Source organism: Salvelinus namaycush, chromosome 9, assembly GCF_016432855.1.
Source record: "Salvelinus namaycush isolate Seneca chromosome 9, SaNama_1.0, whole genome shotgun sequence".
Lineage (NCBI taxonomy): Eukaryota > Metazoa > Chordata > Actinopteri > Salmoniformes > Salmonidae > Salvelinus > Salvelinus namaycush.
Genome location: NC_052315.1, coordinates 54,147,396 through 54,168,952, shown reverse-complemented (window position 1 = coordinate 54,168,952; position 21,557 = coordinate 54,147,396). Strand labels below are relative to the sequence as shown.

At 40.3% G+C, this 21,557-nt stretch overlaps 1 protein-coding gene across 1 annotated transcript in view; it reads left to right on the top strand.

Moving 5' to 3' along the window:
• The window catches only part of LOC120054201 (PHD finger protein 21A-like), a 100,032-nt gene that overhangs the window by 31,361 nt on the left and 47,114 nt on the right, over positions 1–21,557 (top strand). The window contains exon 5 of the mRNA XM_039001657.1: positions 1,860–1,925. Coding sequence (XP_038857585.1) covers positions 1,860–1,925 — 66 coding nt within the window. The remainder of the gene's footprint in view (positions 1–1,859; positions 1,926–21,557) is intronic.

Sequence of the window (21,557 nt, the reverse complement as noted above, 5' to 3'; positions counted from 1 at the left end):
CAGGTGGGGGTTGTGCTTACAGCCCAACACCGTGCAGGACGTTTGGCATTTGCCAGAGAACACCAAGACTGTGCTCTTCACAGATGAAAGCAGGTTCACACTGAGCACGTGACAGACGTGACAGAGTCTGGAGACGCCGTGGAGAACGTTCTTGTTAAAGGAATTTAATTCCTATGTTTATCAACCAATTCAATTAAAACACTCTGCCCATACGTAAGATACTTATCAGCATAAAATGGACAGAAACCAGTCTCAAAATCAATCAATCAATAGCGTTTATTCTCGAGAGTACTGAATCATAGCACAATTTACATCAGGTTATATAATAAAGATGATGTCATAGGTTTTAATGTCCATCCTCTAGAATACAATGGCAGTATAGTTAGCGTTCTCATTACTGTCTGCCACCTGTTAAACTGCAACCAACCCAAGGTCTCTCCCCTCCCTGGGTAGAGACAGAATGTCCTGTAAGGAACACAGCATTCCAGCCTGTCTGAAGATAACTCCATTCTTTCTAATAAGGAACACATAATATTCAGCATTATGATTATAATAAGTTTCATTCATACAGTAACATCTAAGTCAAATGTATACATATTTTAGTCATTAAACACAAAAATCCCATAACAGTTCTGCTGCCTGCAACATCCTCCAGCATGACCGGTTTGGTGGTGGGTCAGTCATGGTGTGGGGTGGCATTTCTTTGGGGGGCCGCACAGCCCTCCATGTGCTCGCCAGAGGTAGCCTGACTGCCATTAGGTACCGAGATGAGATCCTCAGAGCCCTTGTGAGACCATATGCTGGTGCGGTTGGCCCTGGGTTCCTCCTAATGCAAGACAATGCTAGACCTCATGTGGCTGGAGTGTGTCAGCAGTTCCTGCAAGAGGAAGGCATTGATGCTATGGACTGGCCCGCCTGTTCCCCAGACCTGAATCCAATTGAGCACATCTGGGACATCATATCTCGCTCCATCCACCAACGCCACGTTGCACCACAGACTGTCCAGGAGTTGGCGGATGCTTTAGTCCAGGTCTGGGAGGAGATGCCTCAGGAGACCATCCGCCACCTCATCAGGAGCATGCCCAGGCGTTGTAGGGAGGTCATACAGGCACGTGGAGGCCACACACACTACTGAGCCTCATTTTGACTTGTTTTAAGGACATTACATCAAAGTTGGATCAGCCTGTAGTGTGGTTTTCCACTTTAATTTTGAGTGTGACTCCAAATCCAGACCTCCATGGGTTGATAAATTTGATTTCCATTGATAATTTTTGTGTGATTTTGTTGTCAGCACATTCAACTATGTAAAGAAAAAAGTATTTAATAAGAATAGTTCATTCATTCAGATCTAGGATGTGTTATTTTAGTGTTCCCTTTATTTTTTTGAGCAGTGTATATACACACAGACTATGTATATTATTCTCCAGACTATGACATTGCTCGTCCTAATATTAAATATTTCTTAATTCCATTATTATTACTGCCTTGTTGAAGCTAGGAACACAAGCATTTTCCCACACCGGCAATAGCATTTTCCCACACCGGCAATAGCATCTGATAAATGTGTGTGCGACCAATAAGATTTGATTTGATTTGTAATGTTTCCACAAAATTGTGACTAGCTCCAAATGGTGTTTTGACACCTGGATAGCTTGATAAAATAAATGTTTGTACTGATTTCCATTCATTTGGAGATGTATGTGCATGTGAAACATCAGTGTGGAGACATAAATATTCCAATTTGAAATAAAGTAGTTTTGGTTGAAATGAACCAAACTGACTTTTCAAGTGAACCTGGATGTAAATTATTGGAACTTGGTATGAAAGTGCCCTAAAAAGAGCTTTGCCTTCCTTTGCAGAATGCTGATCTGAAGAAGCAGCTCCACGAACTTCAGGCTAAGATCACAGCGCTTAGCGAGAAGCAGGTATTTCAGGAGATGATGCTGACATAACATAAGGCTGTCCCAGGTTGCCCTATATGAGAGCAGACACACCAATATTGATATGCGTTTGAAACACAGGATTTTTACAAATTAAAATGTGTAACCAGTTGGTCCTTTTAGACAGACTCATTTGTTTCTTTGAACATCATATTCGAAGATATGCACAAATGAATCATGTATGTTTAAATGTTTATTTAGTTTAAGGCTTTATAAATCCCAATGAGTAATTTGTCACTCCCTCTGTGCAGAGCTGTGTGCATGGGCAAGTGAACACGGAATAGACACGCACACAAACATACTGTTTACGCGGCTAATTTCTTGTGATGGATGCTCTGAGGCAGAAATGAAAGCACATTATTACTTGGAATGTGTGTTCTCTTCCCAATGTGCTCTGTCTCTGTTAGCAGTATTCTGCCCACTGTGAGACTCACCTAGTGTGACTTGCACAATGACTTGTTTTCCTGCTGCTTTCTCCATCCTGTCAAGGGAGCTGACTAATCAATGTGGTTTGTGACACACTGACTGTTCTCTGAAACAATTCAAAGAACCTGGAATCTATTCAATATATATAGAGTGGTGGCTCTTTTAGTTAAAGGGATACTTCGGGATCTACTTTCCCAGAGTCAGATGAACTTGTGGATCCCAGTTTTATTTCTCTGTTCAGTATGAAGGATCAGATACCCATAGACTTCCAGCCATTGCACTAGTTAGCATTGGCTTGCAATACTACCTCTAACATCCTTCTTACTGCACACAGAGATATAAAATGGTATCCATTAGTTCTTCTGACTGGGGTAGTAGATACTTTTTCTTGCCACTGTATGTGAACCCTTTGGAATTACTTGGATTTCTGCATGAATTGGTCATCAAATTTGATCTGATCTTCATCTAAGTCACAACAATAGACAAACCTAGTGTGCTTAAAATAACACACATTATTGTATTCAATATAGACAAGAAAAATACATCATTTAAACATTCACATTGTAGGTTGGAAAAAGTATGTGAATCCCTAGGCTAATGAGTTCTCCAAAAGCTAATTGGCGTCAGCTAACCTGGAGTCTAATCAATGAGACGAGATTGGAGATGTTGGTTAGAGCTGCCTTGCCCTATAAAAAACACTCAATCTGAGTTTGCTATTCACAAGAAGCATTGCCTGATGTGAACTATGCCTCAAACAAAGGAGATCTCGGAAGACCTAAGATTAAGAATTGTTGACTTGCATAAAGTTTGGAAGGGTTACAAAAGAATGACAAAGCTCAATGAGGTTAAGAAGAATCCTAGAGTGTCAGCTAAAGACTTAAAGAAATCTCTGGAACATGCTAACATCTCTGTTGACAAGTCTACGATTCGTAAAACACTAAACAAGAATGGTGTTCATGGGAGGACACCATAGAAGCCACTACACCCCAATGTTGCGCAGCGCTACAGGCAAAATATTCTGTGGACGGATTAAACTAAAGTTGAGTTGTTTGGAAGGAACACACAATACTATGTGTGCAGAAAAAAGGCACAGCACACCAACAGCAAAACCCCATCCCAACTGTAAAGTATGGTGATGTCATCTATTTTGTGAAGTGCACCAGTCCCTCCTGCAGCAAAGCACCCCTACAACATGATGCTGCCACCCTCGTGCTTCACGGTTGGGATGGTGTTCTTCGGCTAGCAAGCCTCCCCCTTTTTCCTCCAAACATAACGGTGTTCATTATGGCCAAACAATTCCATTTTTCTTTCATCAGACCAGAGGACATTTCTCCAAAAAGTACAATCTTTGTCCCCATGTGCAGTTGCAAACCATAGTCTGGCTTTTTCGTGGCGGTTTTGGAGCAGTGGCTTCTTCCTTGCTGAGTGGCCTTTCAGGTTATGTTGATATAGGACTCGTTTTACTGTGGATATAGATAATTTTGTACCTGTTTCCTCCAGCATCTTCACAAGGACCTTTGCTGTTGTTCTGGGATTGATTTGCACTTTTCGCACCAAAGTACGTTATTCTCTAAGAGACAGAACGCGTCTCCTTCCTGAGCAGTGTGATGGCTGTGTGGTCCCATGGTGTTTATACTTGCGTACTATTGTTTGTACAATGAACGTGGTACCTTCAGGCGTTTGGAAATTGCTCCCAAGGATGAACCAGACTTGTGGAGGTCTACAATTTTCTTTTCTGAGGTCTTGGCTGATTTCTTTAGATTTTCCCATGATGTCAAGCAAAGAGTCATTGAGTTTGAACGTAGGCCTTTAAATACATCCACAGGTACACATCCAATTGACTCAAAGGATGTCAATTAGCCTATCAGAAGCTTCATGACATCATTTTCTAGAATTTTCCAAGCTGTTCAAAGGCACAATCAACTTAGTGTATGTAAACTTCTGACCCACTGGAATAGTGATCAGTGAATTATAATGAAATAATATGTAAGCAATTGTTGGAAAAATTACTTGTCATGCACAAAGTAGATGTCCTAACCGACTTGCCAAAACTATAGTTTATTGTCAAGAAATTTGTGGAGTGGTTGAAAAACAAGTTTTAATGACTCCAACCTAAGTGTATGTATAAACTTCAAACTTCAACTGTATATAGATTTCAGTACCAGTCAAAAGTTTGGACACACCTAATCATTCAAGGGTTTTCTTTATTTTTACTATTTTCTACAATGTAGACATCAAAACTATGAAATAACACATATAGAATCATGTAGTAACCAAAAAAGTAACAAATATATTTGAGACTCTTCAAAGTAGCCACCCTTTGCCTTGATGACAGCTTTGCACATTCTTGGCATTCTCTCAACTAGCTTCACGAGGTAGTCACCTGGAATGCATTTCAATTGATATGTGTGCCTTGTTAAAAGTTTATTTGTGGAATTTCTTTCCTTAATGCGTTTTAGCCAACCAGTTGTGTTGTGACAAGGTAGGGGTGGTCGAAGATAGCCCTATTTGGTGAAAGATCAAGTCCACATTATGGCAAGAACAGCTCAAATAAGCAAAAAGAAACGACAGACCACCATTACTTTAAGACATAAAGAACATTTCAGTCACAAAATCCATCAAGCGCTATAATGAAACTGGCTCTCTTGAGGACCGCCACAGGAAAGGAAGACTCAGTTACCTCTGCTGCAGAGGTTAAGTTCAATTGTTACTAGCCTCAGAAGTTTCAGCCCAAATAAATGCTTCACAGAGTTCAAGTAACAGACACATCTCAACATCAACTGTTCAGAGGAGACTGTGTGTATCAGGCCTTCATGTTCGAATTGCAGCAAAGAAACCACTACTAAAGGAAACCAATAAGAAGAGACTTGCTTGGGCCAAGAAACACGAGCAATGGACATTAGACCGGTGGAAATCTGTCCTTTTGGTCTGATGAGTCCAAATTTGAGGTTTTTGGTTCCATCTCCCGTGTCTTTGTGAGGCGCAGAGTAGGTGAATGGATGATCCCTGCATGTGTGGTTCCCACCGTGAAGCATGGAGGAGGAGGTGTGATGGTGTGGGGGTGTTTTGCTGGTGACACTGATTTCTTTTGAATTCAAGGCACAATTAACCAGCATGGCTACCACAGCATTCTGCAGCGACACGCCATCCCATCTGGTTTGTGCTTAGTTGGACTATCATTTGTTTTTCAACAGGACAATGACCCAACACACTTCCATGCTGTGTAAGGGCTATTTGACCAAGAAGGAAAGCGATGAGTCCTGCATCAGATGACCTGGCCTCTACAATCATCATCCTCAACCCAATTGAGATGGTTTAGGATGAGTTGGACCGCAGAGTGAAGGAAAAGCAGCTAACAAGTGCTCAGCATATGTGGGAACTCCTTCAAGACAGCTGGAAAAGCATTCCAGGTGAAGCTGGTTGAGAGAATGCCAAGAGTGTGCAAAGCTAGCATTCATAGAGTTCAATATTGGTTTTATCAGACCAGAGAATCTTGTTTCTCATGGTCTAAGAGTCCTTTAGGTGCCTTTTGGCAAACTCAAAGCGGGCTGTCGTGCCTTTTACTGATTCGTGGCTTCCTTCTGGCCACTCTACCATAAAGTTCTGCAGAGATGGATCTCCACAGGGTTCTTGGTCACCTCCCTGACCAAGGCCCTTCTCCCCCGATTGCTTAGTTTGGCCGGGCTGCCTGCTCTAGGAAGATTCTTGGTGATTTTAATTTAATTTAAATTTAACTTTTATTTAACCGGGAAGCGCTCATTGAGATTTAAAATCTATTTTTCAAGAGCGTCCTGGCCAAGATGGGCAGCACCAAGTCATTACAAAAATTACAGACAGCCAACATGAAAAACTACAAGTCATCTAGTGAAAACCATTGAATTCACAAGAGTATAACAAAATCAAAAACAGCAAATTAAAAACATTGACAGGTCAGGGAATCAGCCTCAAAATCCTTCATCAGTGATTTAAAAACACCAATCGGGACAAGTTCTTCCAGTTTAAAATTATGTTGTAAGGTGTTCCAAGACGATGGTGATTCCAAACTAATTCCATTTAAGAATGATGGAGGCCGCTGTGTTGTTGGGGACCTTCAATGCTGCGGACATTTTTGGCATCCTTCCCCAGATCTGTGCCTCGACACAATCCTGTCTCAGAGCTCTACAGACAATTCCTTTCGACTTCATGGCTTGGTTTTTGCTATGACATGCACTGTCAACTGTGGGTCCTTTATATAGACAGGTGTGCGTGCCTTTCCAAATTATGTCCAATTGAATGAGTTTACCACAGGTGGAATCCATTCAAGTTGTAGAAACATCTCAATGATGATCAATGGAAACAGGATGTGCCTCAGCTCTATTTCGAGTCTCATAGTATACATAAGCCGTTTTTGTTTAGTATTTTTTTTATACATTTGCTAAAATATTTAAACCTGTTTTCGGTTTGTCATTATTGGGTAATTGTGTATAGATTGCTGAGGATTTTTAAATGTATTTATTCCATAAAAAAAAAAAGGCTGTAACGTAACAATGTGGAAAAAGGGAAGGTGTCTGAATACTTTCCGAATGCACTGTGTATATACAGTACCAGCCAGCAGTTTGGACACCTATTTATTCAATGGTTTCTCTTTATTTTGACTATTTTCTACATTGTAGAGTTATAGTGAGCCACTCATTTTCAATAGACACACAACCTTTATTTTGACAGGTCTAATGGTCTACCGGTCGAATGTCATTTTCTGGTGTTTCTTGGCCCATGCACGTCTCTTCTTCTTATTGGTGTCCTTTTGTAGTGGTTTCTTTGCAGCTATACTCTGAACAGATTATGTTGAGATGTGTCTGTTACTTGAACTCCGTGAAGCATTTTTCTTGGCTACTATCTGAGGTGCAGTTGCTGATTTGTGCGGCTGGTAACTATTGAACTTATCATCTGCAGCATAGGTAATTCTGGGTCTTCCTTTCCTGTGGCTGTCGTCATGAGCGCCAGTTTCATCATAGCGCTTGATGGTTTTTGCGACTGCACTTGAAGTAACATTGAAAGTTCTTGAGATGTTCATAAAGTAATGATGGACTGTCGTTTCCCTGCTTATTTGAGCTATTCTTGTTATAATATTAACTTGGTCTTTTACCAAATAGGGCTATCTTTTGTATACCAACCCTACCTTGTCACAACACAACTGATTGGCTCAAACGCATTAAGAAGGAAAGAAATTCCACAAATGAACTTTAACAAGGCACACCTGTTAATTGAAATGCATTCCAGGTGACTACCTCATGAAGCTGGTTGAGAGAATGCCAAGAGTGTGCAAGGCTTTCATTAATGCAAAGGGTGGCTACTTTGAAGAATCTCAAATATAAAATATATTTCGTTTTGTTTCACTTTTTTGGTTACCACATGTGTGTTATTTCATAGTTTTGATGTCTTCACTATTATTCTACAATGTAAAAAATAAAGAAAAACCCTTGATTGAGTAGGTTTGTCCAGACTTTTGACTGGTACTGTATATGTATTTGTGTGTGTGTTTGTATATATATTTTATTTATTATTATTATTTATTTGCTACTAGACTGAAAAGTATCTTGGTTGACCAATAGCTTTTCAACCAAACAATTGACCAGTCGACTAACTGTGGTCAGCCCTAGTTTAGTGTTCTTGTTAGTTTGCTGGACCTCTTTGATGTCACGAAGTTCACATCATTACGCTCTTTTTGTTTACAAAGCCCTGTCCACCAACTTCTGGCTTAAAATGACAATTTATCAAACCCGTTCATTGGATTGGTTAACTCAGGAGACTCCTTTGGTGTCTAGAGAGTTAGGTTGACCACCCTTTGGTTTCCTTGCTCCTTGCGTGTGGAATGATCTGGAATGCACTTTAAAATTGGAGGAATTGGTGCCTCTAGGGCATTTCAGATGGTTGTTAGGGGTCCTTTTTATTGTAGAACGTGTCTTTTTATGATTGTGTTTTGCTTTTTGTGTGTTATTTTTATGTGTATATGAATGTGAAGTTTAATGTGGTTATTGTAATTTGATGCTGTGCAGGGCTCATCTGGAAAAGAGACCTTGGTCTCTGCATTGATTCCCTTTAAAAATAAAGGTTGTGTCTCTATTGAAAATGAGTGGCTAAGTGACAGTGTATGGAAGATTATCTTTGATTGGATTGTGGATGATGTGTGTTTGTGTTAACTTTCTAAATATATCATTGTAGGACTTTTGAGCTGGCATACTTAAAGTGGTAGGTATTCTCAACTGGCATACTTAAGGCAAACCACAAGTGTCCCTAGTAAACTCGAGTAACGATGTCTGAAGATGAACCAGAAAAGAGGCATGTTTTGACGTGAGTTTTTTGATGATTGTTTCTTTGCTAGGACGTGGGAGTGGGCCATTCAGTGAAGGAAGAGCCCTGCACATTCTACAAATCTTAAAGGCCCAGTGCAGTCAAAAACGTGATTTCCTGTGTGTTATATATATTTCCACACTGAGGTTGGAATAATAGTGTGATATTGTGAAAATGATAATGCCATTTTAGAGTAAAAGCTGTTTGAAAAGATCGCCTGAAATTTCAACCTGTTTTGCTGGGATGGAGTTTTGGCTTGCCCGGTGACATCACCAGGCGGTAAATTAGTTAATAGATAAGAAACAGAGTTCCAAACCTCTCAGCCAATAACGGCTAGTTTCTACCTCCCAGACAGTCCTAGCTAAATTCTTGTTTTAGAAATTGCTCTTTGCTAAGAAGCTATTTGTATTTATTTTTGACCATTTCACAGTAAGGTGCTTAATTGTTACTCAGAAATGATTTGATGTTGAGATCAAAACAGCTGCATTTAACATTTAAGTCATGCTAGAACAGCCAACTGCTGACATGTCTGTTACACGTTGTAGAGGTCGGTGTCTTTGGTATTCTTATAGATGGCTGTGGCCTTTTTATCCACTTGTGGGTGGTAGGTGTTAATAATCTCAGCTCACAAATTTAGTAGGCCTACCTCACCAGTACAACTCTTCTTCTGTCTCACTGAGGAAAGAGTTTACAGTTTACACCTGTGCTGCACTGGGATGCACCGTGTTGCTAAGCAACAGACACATGTCTCTGGAATGGAGTCGGCACGTTTGTGTCTACGCATGCTGACCTGTTGTGTTACTACAGCACTCGGGTGTATTTTGATTTATTGCGGTCCATAGGCGTCACACTGATATTCCTGTCACCTCTCAGGCAATGAGCCCACACACACACTTGACACTGCGCGGAGTCCAGTCCAACAGGGCTAGTGTGCATTTCAGGTTTTACCTCTAGAGCATAATTGAAGAACAAATGTTATATGAAACGTTAACTGTTACTTATAGACTTGATTTGCTTAGAATAAACCTTTAGACTCCAAGACAGTAAGCATGTATAATGACTTAGCTGGCTATGGGCTGGTTATGACTCTGTGTATCTTCTGTATATTGGGTATTTTGGTGTCTGAGATTGGCGATGTCTGAAGTAGCCAGGCTGTAGTAGGCCTATATGTGCTATATGGACTATGTGCTGGGTTTTATCCCTGCAGATAAAAGCTTCCCTCCCTCTGCGTCCAGCTGAGCCCTCCTGGCTGGCTCCCTTCCCTGGAGGGGTCTAACAAAGGTTACTAGGAGCTCAAGTGTAGCTCTCAAGTGTCTGAAACGGGCTCGTCCTGTAATCACATCTTTGAGGGTTGCCCTTCGATGGGCTAGTATTTATACTCAACCAACCAGAAAGCTCTTCCCCCAGATTTTCCTAGAAGGGTTGTCTTGTTTGCAGTTGTTGATTAACAGTATTTAGGGCTGCCCCATGCCAAGTCCTGTTAAAAGGACGAACACAGTAAATCGTCTGCTTTTTTCCCTTGGCTACTGTTTAAATCACTCTTGATTAACATGGAAATTGGATTCTTGGCAAGAACACCTAGCCATGTCTCTCTGAAACGGTCTCATAAAGAACTGCCAACAGACTGAAGCATGAAAGGCAGAAGAGGGATTTGCTGAATTTCCCTTTTTTTCAAAAAAGAGTGGCCCTGCTAAACCACATAAGGAGCATTCTACTTTTCATTAACACTTTACTTGACATCCAGCGTCATAACACGTTATGACATGGTCATGGCCATGTGATAACAGCTGACATAACATGTCATAATATGGTCATAACACTGTCTTGACACATATATTTACACAAGTGTCTCGACCCACATTTATAAAAAAAAATAAAAAATCCCAGCCAAGACGTTTAATTTAGTTTGTTTAACTTTTTCATACTTGAGTTCCAAATATCTCTAACGGTCGCCCCAGCGTGAGTTGTTTTATGCACGTCATGTCAGAATGCACTCACTGTGCTAATTATCTATAAGCTATGTTTCAATTGATCAATTTCAAATAATTTTCTAAGAAGTTGTATTTTCTAACAACAGTTTGAATTGAGGTGTGTTCTGCCACCTCATTAATTCACATAGAAGTAGCACATTTCAGTGTTGCGGACAATTTATGTTTGAGGCTTTACTGAGCCGGTCAAATGCCCCTCTTCAGGGAGAGCCCTTCCCCATTTTTTTCTGCACATATGCAGACATTTGTATGCAGTCTTGCACGAACTGGCACATTTTCTGGCTGGCGCTCGCATTGCCTCCATTGTTTTTCTTACAAATAACTTTGGACTTGTACGTTCCTATCAAAGTACCTTACTTTCTGTATATGGTGTTTCCGTTTCTACTGTAGTATGTATGTATGTATGGGGCTTAATGTATTTACAGTTTTATTAATGTTTTCATGTAAACTTCCGGAAGTGAATGAAGGGAAGCAAATGATCGTAGACAACACACCACCTTCAACATGCATACTGCAAACAGACAAACTCATCTTGTCTCCTCTTATTATCTTTGGTTGACGCAAAAAAACAAACATGCAGGGATGCAAACTGGGGGGGGGTGGGATCACTACTGGCTGTAAGCGAATGAGTGATGCGCGTTTGGAGCAATACTGGCTGTATCCAAGGCTCAGCCAGTCGTTTGCATAACAACAGAATGCAGCGCAGCACGTGACTGAAGAAAGAAGAGACAACCACTTGACTAGTTACAGCATCAGCGCGCACTCTGGAAAGTCAGCTTGTCAGTTACAGCATCTCGTCTCCTGAACGATAACGAAGAGGTAAGGTTAGGTGAGAAGTCTGACCATGGAGATGGGGGTGAGAAGGTGATGAAGCGTACTTCATGAGCTGTAACCGAAAAACAACTGGCGTTTGGAAAGTTTGAGGTGAGGGAGAAAGTGTGGTGGAACAAGTATTAGCATTGTTAAATATCTTGCTATGGAATTCTCCGTTAGCTAGCCAGAGAAATGTTGAGCAACATTAGCCAACTCATCTGATCAAATAATTGAGTTTATGGTGTGAAAATTTGCTTGCTAATAAAGTCAGACAGCTAACGTTACCTAACTAACATTACAAAATCAGATGAGCTAACATTAGTAACCTAACCAATTCCCTATAGTATTTACTGGTATACGACTCCTTGCCGTTCCTCAAGTTATAACGCGTTAGTTGCTTACTGGACCCTGGCAATCTGAAATGTTAACTAGCTAACGAACTAACCACTATCTGTTAACTAAAGTTTTCCCTCTACAGTATGTGGTTAATTTTCAGAATGAGAGAATTAGGTGAAAATGAGGCGTTTCTTATTCAACAAGTGGATTCAGAGATCAAGTGTAGCTGGAGCTGGGCCTGGCTTAAGCTGCATGCCACTATAGAGGTGAAAGGAACACCACACAGTTTCTTTGGTGGCACATTGTAGGACAGATGTTCACAGGCAGAAAGTGTACAATGTAATAATGTTCAGTGTAGCCCAAAGATAGTGGTTTTGTTGTGTTAAACTTGACAGTAACATGTGTACAGGCATTACAAGCATTTCGCTACACTCGCATTAACATCTGCTAACCATGTGTATGTGACCTATAAAATTTGGTCACAGGCCGCTCAGCAAGGAAGATTAGCAACTGCAAATGGGGACAAAGATCGTACTTTTTGGAGAAATGTCCTCTGGTCTGGTGAAACAAAAATAGAACTGTTTGGCCATAATGAACATCGTTATGTTTGGAGGAAAAAGGGGGAGGCTTGCAAGCCGAAGAACACCATCCCAACCGTGAAGCACGGGGGTGGTTTGCTGCAGGAGGGACTCGTGCACTTCACAAAATAGATGTCATCATGAGGGAGGAAAATGTTGGGGATATATTGAAGCAACGTCTCAAAACATCAGTCAGGAAGCTATAGCTTGGTTGCAAATGGGTCTTCCAAATGGACAATGACCCCAAGCGTACTTCCAAAGTTGTGGCAAAATGGCTTAAGGACAACAAAGTCAAGGTATTGGATTGGCCATCACAAAGCCCTGACCTCAATCCTATAGAAAATTTGTGTGCAGAACTGAAAAAAAAGATATATACACACACCTTTTAATTTTTAAAATACACTGCTCAAAAAAATAAAGGGAACACTTAAACAACACAATGTAACTCCAAGTCAATCACACTTCTGTGAAATCAAACTGTCCACTTAGGAAGCAACACTGATTGACAATAAATTTCACATACTGTTGTGCAAATGGAATAGACAAAAGGTGGAAATTATAGGCAATTAGCAAGACACCCCCAATAAAGGAGTGATTCTGCAGGTGGTGACCACAGACCACTAAAGACTGTTGGAAGCCTTAGGAAGTGCAATATGACCCCATAGACACTGTATTCGATAGGCCAAGAGTTGAAAAACTACAAACCTCAGATTTCCCACTACCTGGTTGGATTTTTTCTCAGGTTTTTGCCTGCCATATGAGTTCTGTTATACTCACAGACATCATTCAAACAGTTTTAGAAACTTCAGAGTGTTTTCTATCCAAATCCAATTATCAAATTATATGCATATCTTAGCTTCTGTGCCTGAGTATTAGGCCGTTTACTCTGGGCACCTTATTCATCCAAGCTACTCAATACTGCCCCCAGCCAAAGAAGTTAACTTCTCTCGGATATGTGGGATGCTAACGTCCCACTTGGCCAAAATCCAGAAAAAATCTAGCGCGCCAAATTCAAATATATTACTATAAAAATCTATCTTTCATGAAATCACACATGAAAGACACCAAATTAAAGCTACACATGTTGTGAATCCAGCCAACATGTCTGATTTCAAAAAGGATTTACGGGGAAAGCACAGCAAACAATTATGTTAGCTCAGTACATAGCCACAGAAAAACACAGCCATTTTCCCAGCAAAATATAGTAGTAACAAAAAGCAGAAAGAGATAAAATTAATCACTAACCTTTGAACATCTTCATCAGATGACACTCATATGACATCATGTTACACAATACATTTATGTTTTGTTCGATAATGTGCATATTTATATCCACAAATCTCGGTTTACATTGGTGCCATGTTCAGAAATGCCTCCAAAATATCCGGAGTAATTACAGAGAGCCACGTCAAATTACAGAAATACTCATCATAAACTTTGATGAAAGATACATGTTTTACATTTAATTAAAGATACACTTGTTCTTAATGCAACCGCTGTGTCAGATAAAAAAAACAAAAAAAACGTAAAAAGCACATCATGCAATAATCTGAGACGGCGCTCAGATTTAACATTTCCCCACCATGTTGGAGTCAACAGAAATACGAAATTACATCATAAATATTCCCTTTGATTATCTCCATCAGAATGCAGTGCCAGGAATCCTAGTTTCACAATAAATCGTTGTTTTGTTCGATAATGTCCATTTACTTATGTCCAATTAGCTAATTTTGCTAGCATGTGTCCAAACGCTCGCGCAGATGCAGGCAAACGTCGGACAAAAACTTCAAAAAGTTATATTACAAGTCGAATAAACTGGTCAAACTTAGTAGAGAATCAATCTTCAGGATGTTGTTATCATATATATCCAATAACGTTCCAACCGGAGCATTCTTTTCAGTCTCTATAAGTAATGGAACGCATGACGATATCATGAGGAAAGTGCGTGACCAAGAACTGGCACTCTGCCAGACCACTGACTCAAACACCTCCCATCCGGTCCCACAACACAGCATAAGCTTCATTCCACGTTCTACTGACTGTTGACATCTATTGGAAGGCGTAGGAAGTGCAAACAGATCCATATATTACAGGGAATTGAATAGGCGATGACTTTAACATCGACCACTCTCAGAATTCTCACTTCCTGTTTGGATTTTTTCTCAGGTTTTTGCCTGCCATATGAGTTATGTTATACTCACAGACATCATTCAAACAGTTTTAGAAACTTCAGAGTGTTTTCTATCCAATGGTAATAATAATATGCATATATTCGCATCTGGGACAGAGTAGGAGGCAGTTCACTATGGGCATGCAATTCATCCAAAAGTGAAAATGCTGCCCCCTATATCAAAGAAGTTAACAAGTTTCAGTAAATTATTTTTGGTAGCATTTCTATGTTTAAGAGAAAAAAAATGTTTGTTGCATTTTCCACATATTCCATCCAGTTTGCTTTATTATTATAATATATTACACTTGATCTTTGTTGAATGAGTTCCTCCATTTATTTTTGTTTTTCTTCTAACTTACTCTGAGCCTCTATGGTACAGTTTTTATTGCTATCAATCTGTTCTGTTAGATCTTCTATTTCCTTTGTAAGTAAGGACTCCTTTGACCTAACTTGCTTTTGTTTTAGAGATGAGTACTGAATTCCATGACCTCTAAATGCACATTTATAAGTCCCATACAATAAGCGGATTTGCTGTACCTATGTTATGTCGTAAAAATTCAGTTATAAATTCCTCTGTCCTAGTTAAAAACAAGTTATCATCCAATAGGCTTTTATTCAATTTCCAATATCCTCGCCCACGTGGAAATTCAGTAAGAGTAATGTATATGCCAATTATCTGATGGTCCGACCACATTCTATCTCCTTTCAATTAGAGCTGGGCGATATATTGAGTTTTTTTGCACGATATTGAAAATGCCTGTATCGCAAGAATCGAGGTTCTGTTATAATGTTGTGACAATTTACAAATGCAGCATCTCACTGTCTCTTCTCTGTCAGCCCAGTGTCGAATCATGTCCCAATTGCTTGACAACACATGCAGAGGTTACCCACCAATCACAACCCTAGACAGCCTTTCACAAATTGTAACCACGCCGGAGAAGTGTAGCGGCGGTAAGAGTTCCACCAAAATGGAAAGCGAGGAAGCCAACTCAGCCTCGTGAGGATTGTGAGGATGAAATCAACCCCAAAAAGGGTAGCAATGTTTTTTAGTGATATGGAAGTGGTTCAGGTTTAAGAGGTCTGCTGTTCAGAAAACGAATGTCCTGTGCAAAATGTGTCTAAAGACAATTGCTACGAAAAGCAGCAGCACAACCAACCCCTTCCATCACCTGCAACACGCGGTGGAATGGGAGGAATGCGTGAGACTACGTAATGCCGATTCCAGTCGGCCGATTCCCAAAACGTCTGCTTAAAGACAAACTACCATAGCCGTTTCATTTTCAAACGTTATCGCTTATGACAAGAAAAGTTTGAGGTGGAAGGAGATAACGGACGCAGTGACCAATTACATAGCGAAAGTCATGGTTCAATTCTTTACAGTAGAAAAGCCAGGCTTTAAAAATCGGCTAGGTACAGTTGACCACAAATATCAGCTTCCAAGCCGCAAGTATTTCACGGAAGAAGCCCTGCCGCGATTATACACTGCTACCCGCGAAAGCGTCGCAGAGAAGCTGGCTAGTGTTTCTTATTTTTCCACCACAGCCAATCTATGGTCGAGCAGAACGTCAGAGCCATAACTAAGTTTGACAGTCCACTACATAAATGAAGACTAGAAATTGCACAATGTCTGCCTCCAGACATCTTACTTCCCCAAAGACTCTCTAAACATCATGGAAGATGAGCGAATACTGACAGGTGTGCATGACAACTGACAGCGGGAGCAACATGATAAAAGCATTGCGCTTGAACAACTGGACCCGCCTGCAGTGCTTTGGGCACAGGCTTCACCTCCCCATCGGTAAGTGTGACATTGGATAATTAAAGTGCATTCAAAAAAGTTATGTTCAGGCCAGCTGTAGGCTAATGTGTTAGTAGTTGTGTCATTCTGCCAATCCAATAGCAAATAACCACAGGCTGTTTTAATAATGACAAATTTAAATAATTAATACATTTTAAATCAAAATTATTACATAAATTACATATTCAAATAGATAGTGGTCAAACATTCCTAAAGAATAGAATAGACATGTGGGTGTGTGTTGTTCATTTGTGTTGCACAAATAGGCTTTGAGGCCTTGTATATTTAAAAAATATATATATTAAGAAAATTCAATTAAGAATTATGTCTTGGCCTTTTTTAATTTGTTAAGAGAAAAACAAGAAATCGAGATTAGAGGTCGACCGATTATGATTTTTCAACACCGATACCAATTATTGGAGGACCAAAAAAATGCCAATACCGATTTAATCGGCCGATTTATATATATATATATATATATATATATATATATATATTTGTAATAATGACAATTACAACAATACTGAATGAACAATGAACCCTTTTATTTTAACTTAATATAATACATAAATAAAATCTATTTAGTCTCAAATAAATAATGAAACATGTTCAAATTGGTTTAAATAATGCAAAAACACAGTGTTGGAGAAGAAAGTAAAAGTGCAATATGTGCCATGTAAAAAAGCTAACGTTTAAGTTCCATGCTCAGAATCTAAGAACATATGAAAGCTGGTGGTTCAATATTCCCAGTTCTTCAATATTCCCAGTTAAGAAGTTTTAGGTTGTAGTTATTATAGGAATTATGACGCGTTGACTATTTCTCTCTATACCATTTGTATTTCATATACCTTTGACTATTGGATGTTCTTATAGGCACTTTAGTATTGCCAGCCAAATCTCGGGATTTGATAGGCTTGAAGTCATAAACAGCGCTGTGATTCAAGCACTGCTACGAGCTGCTCGCAAACGCGGTAAAGTGCTGTTTAAATGAATACTTACGAGCCTGCTGTTGCCTCCCACCGCTCAGACTGCTCTATCAAATGTCAAATCATAGACTTAATTGTAATAACACACATAAATACGAGCCTTTGGTCATTAATATGGTCAAATTCTGAAACTATCATTTCGAAAACAAAACGTTTATTCTTTCAGTGAAATACAGATTTGTTCCGTATTTTATCGAACGGGTGGCAACCCTAAGTCTAAATATTGCTGTTCCATTGCACAACCTTCAATGTTATGTCATAATTATGTAAAATTCTGGCAAATTAATTACGGTCTTTGTCAGGATGAAACACAGTTCGCAACGAGCCAGGCGGCCCAAACTGTTGCATATACCCTGACTCTGCTTGCACTGGACGCAAGAGAAGTGACACAATTTCCCTAGTTAATATTGCCTGCTAACATGCATTTATTTTAACTAAATAAGCAGGTTTAAAAATATATACTTCTGTGTATTGATTTTAAGAAAGGCATTGATGTTTATGGTTAGGTACATTTGTGCAACGAATGTGATTTTTTTCGCGAATGCGCTTTTGTTAAATCATCACCTATTTGGCAAAGTTGAAGTAGGCTGTGACTCGTTGATAAATTAACAGGCACTGCATTGATTATATGCAACACAGAACAAGCTAGTTAACCTAGTAATATCATCAACCATGTGTAGTTAACTAGTTATTATGTGAAGATTGATTGTCTTTTATAAGATAAGTTTAATGCTAGCTAGCAACTTACCTTGACTCCTTGTAGCCACGAGGTCCTTTTGACGCTGCACTCGCGTAACAGATGGTCAGCCTGCCATGCAGTTTCCTCATGGATTGCAATGTAATTGGCCATAATCGGCATCCAAAATTGTTGTCAATTACCGATTGTTATAAACTTGAAATCGGCCCTAATTAAACGGCCATAATTGGTCAACCTCTAATCGAGATATACATCGTGAATCGTCCAAACCTTTGAAAAAAAAAGAGATATTACTTTTAGTCCATATCGTCCAGCCCTACTTTCAACACTTTTTAAAAAACTTTTGGTGCCAACGAGAATGACATAAGAAAGAAGTCAAGATGACTAGCTTGATTGGGCCTCCGCCATGTATATTAAGCCTCCATATATCTATTAGTTCCAATATATCCATGACATTCATGATTTCCTTAAGAGCATGAGGGTGATAGTATGTAGTGTGATTTCCTTCGCGGTCCATTGAGGAATTTAAAACAGTATTATAATCTCCCACCATAATAATAGAGTCTTGTATTGCTTGTAGGATTGATAATTTGTTATATATATTTTCAAAGAAGCGTTGATCATCATTGTTTGGTCCGTAAAGGTTAATGAGCCATAATCTGTTTATGGTCCAATAACATATTTAAAATATTCGATGTACCTTGTGGATCTGTTTGGACAATTTGCACATTCGGATCAAAATTACTGTTAATTAATATCGTCACCCCTTTTGAGTTTCCCCAAATTGTTTATTTACTAACTAACTAAATAATCGCACATAATTACATAAACACACAAACAGAATACCTTACACATTGTTTGCTACATAATGCAATGAAAAGTCCCTTGTGGATTAAACCCAATATGACGGCTTGGTAGACAATGGAAAGGGGTGGGGACAGAATGGACCCACTACATACATACAGCTGAGAACTATGCTCATGGAAATGCGAATACTTTGTAGATGAAGTACTTAAACATCTGCAGACTGAATGTTCCTGTGTAGTCTTCATTTTCTTCACTCAAGAAAGTTTGAGTGTCTAGCCATTCCGTACCTTTCAGCTCACACTGTTGGTCTCGCTGGCCTATAGAGTGGTAACCATTTCATTGTGGGGACGCATGTCCTCACGTTCTCTGGTCTTTAGTTTTGTAGATTTCTTAACCATTTCTCAGCCATGTAGCCACCGCTTCATGCTGTCTGGTCTAATGTACATTTTCATTAGAAGTGGATTTTATTGCGAAAAGGGGGTGTTCCATGACGCCGACATAATGTCTGTGCTCACGCAGGTGTGGTCGCTGACTGGTTAAGACTTTACATGAAAAACAATTCTCTCATTTATAAGGCTAACATCACGTTTAATCTTTTCACAAATAGTTTCATATTTATATAAGTATAAGTTCCCCAACATTTGGATGTGAATCTGACCACTGGGAAATATACACATTCAGAGATGTTGTTATACTGTCCTTAGTTACATCACAAATTAGAACAAATTCGACAGGATTGTTTAAGCCCCCCCTCCATTTCCAACTGTTTGGATTACAGAAATATTGTTTCACTATTCAACCTTATGAAAAATTTGCCATTGTCAAGTCCAAGGTGATGGAGATCAGGTCCACCCTGTTCCCCTGAAACACAGACGCTGGTCCCCCGTTTGTGACCATTTCCCCAAACATCTCTGTGCAGTCAGACCTTTGATTATTTTGTGCCACCAGGGCCACAATAGTATGACCCCTCTTACTGCAGCTAGTGTTGCCAGCACTGCCACTTCCTTGGTGGAGGCACCTCACCGGAATCCCCACCGGCTAGGTACAAGGTCGTCAAGGTTCTCATTAGCAGCTTTGAGAATTTCCTTGTATATTATGCAAAGCCCATCAGGGGGCGTTGGCTTTGTAGGACCAACCTTGCCAGGCAGGCTCAGTAGGTCTCTGACCGCATTTATCTTTCTGTTTTGGCTACATATAGGCAGCGTACAGCAAGCCCATAAAACAGATAGCGACTTCTCTTTAGTGTATGGGTCATTCAGGTGGGTGTCTAGGGTTGGGGACCATTCCCTCATCATAGGACAATAAATAAATTAGATGTATAATTCATTTAAAAATGTATATCCCTCATCTGCACAAAATTTGAAAGCTCTCTCTCACAACCCTTGCTCACAGACACACATTGGTTCTGGGATATGCAACCATTTCCTTTGTCACTCACTTAGCGCCACACTTTTCCAAACATCAAAAACGCACATCACACCACAGCAGTAAACATATACTTTGCACACGAATCGCCGCCCGCTCTGTGTTCGCCGGGCATGTCTCGGGAATGGGGCAGCCATGGTAAGGCTCTGTTACAAGCAGCATGCTTGTAAGGCTCTGTTACAAGCAGACCACCATAGTCCCTGTGCCCAAGGAAGTGAAGGTAACCTGCCGAAATGATTACCGCCCCGTAGCACTCACATCGGTAGCCATGAAGTGTTTTGAAAGGCTGGTAATGGCTCACATCAACAGCATCATCCCGGATACCCTAGACCACAACAGATCCACAGATGACGCAATCGCACTCCACACTGCCCTTTCCCACCTGGACAAAAGGAACACCTATGTGAGGATGCTGTTTTTTATTTATTTACCTAGGCAAGTCAGTTAAGAACAAATTCTTATGTTCAATGACGGCCTAGGAACAGTGGGTTAACTGCCATGCTCAGGGGCAGAAGGACAGACCTTGTCAGCTCGGGGATTCAATCTTGCAACCTTACGGTTGCTAGTCCAACGCTCTAACCTCTAGGCTACCTGCCGCCCCATGCTCATTGACTTCAGCTCAGCGTTCAACACCATAGTACCCACAAAGCTCATCACTAAGCTTAGGACCCTTGTACTAAACACCTCCTTCTGCAACTGGATCCTGGACTTCCTGACGGGCCGCCCCCAGGTGGTAAGGGTAGACTACAACACATCTGCCACGCTCATCCTCAACACTGGGGCCCCTCAGGGGTGCGTGCTTAGTCCCCTCCTGTACTCCCTGTTCACCCACAACTGCGTGGCCAAACACGACTCCAACACCATCGTTAAGTTTGCTGATGACACAACAGTAGTAGGCCTGATTACTGACAATGATGAGACAGCCTATAGGGAGGAGGTCAGAGACCTGGCAGTGTGGTGCCAGGACAACAACCTCTCCCTCAATGTGAGCAAGACAAAGGAGCTGATCGTGGACTACAGGAAAAGTTGGGCCTAACAGGCCCCCATTATCATCAACGGGGTGTAGTGGACCGAACTACAGTGGTTCCTCACACATTGCGGGCTGCAGCAGCATTCTATGGCACGTTATTTAATTGTCAGACATTTTTTTAGTGCTAGGTTGACCATCAGAGGACATCTTTGAGAAGCACTTGATAGTCTGCCATATTGGCATTACTAGGGAATTTAAAACCTTTTTTGTAATAACATAGTACATGGGATTGA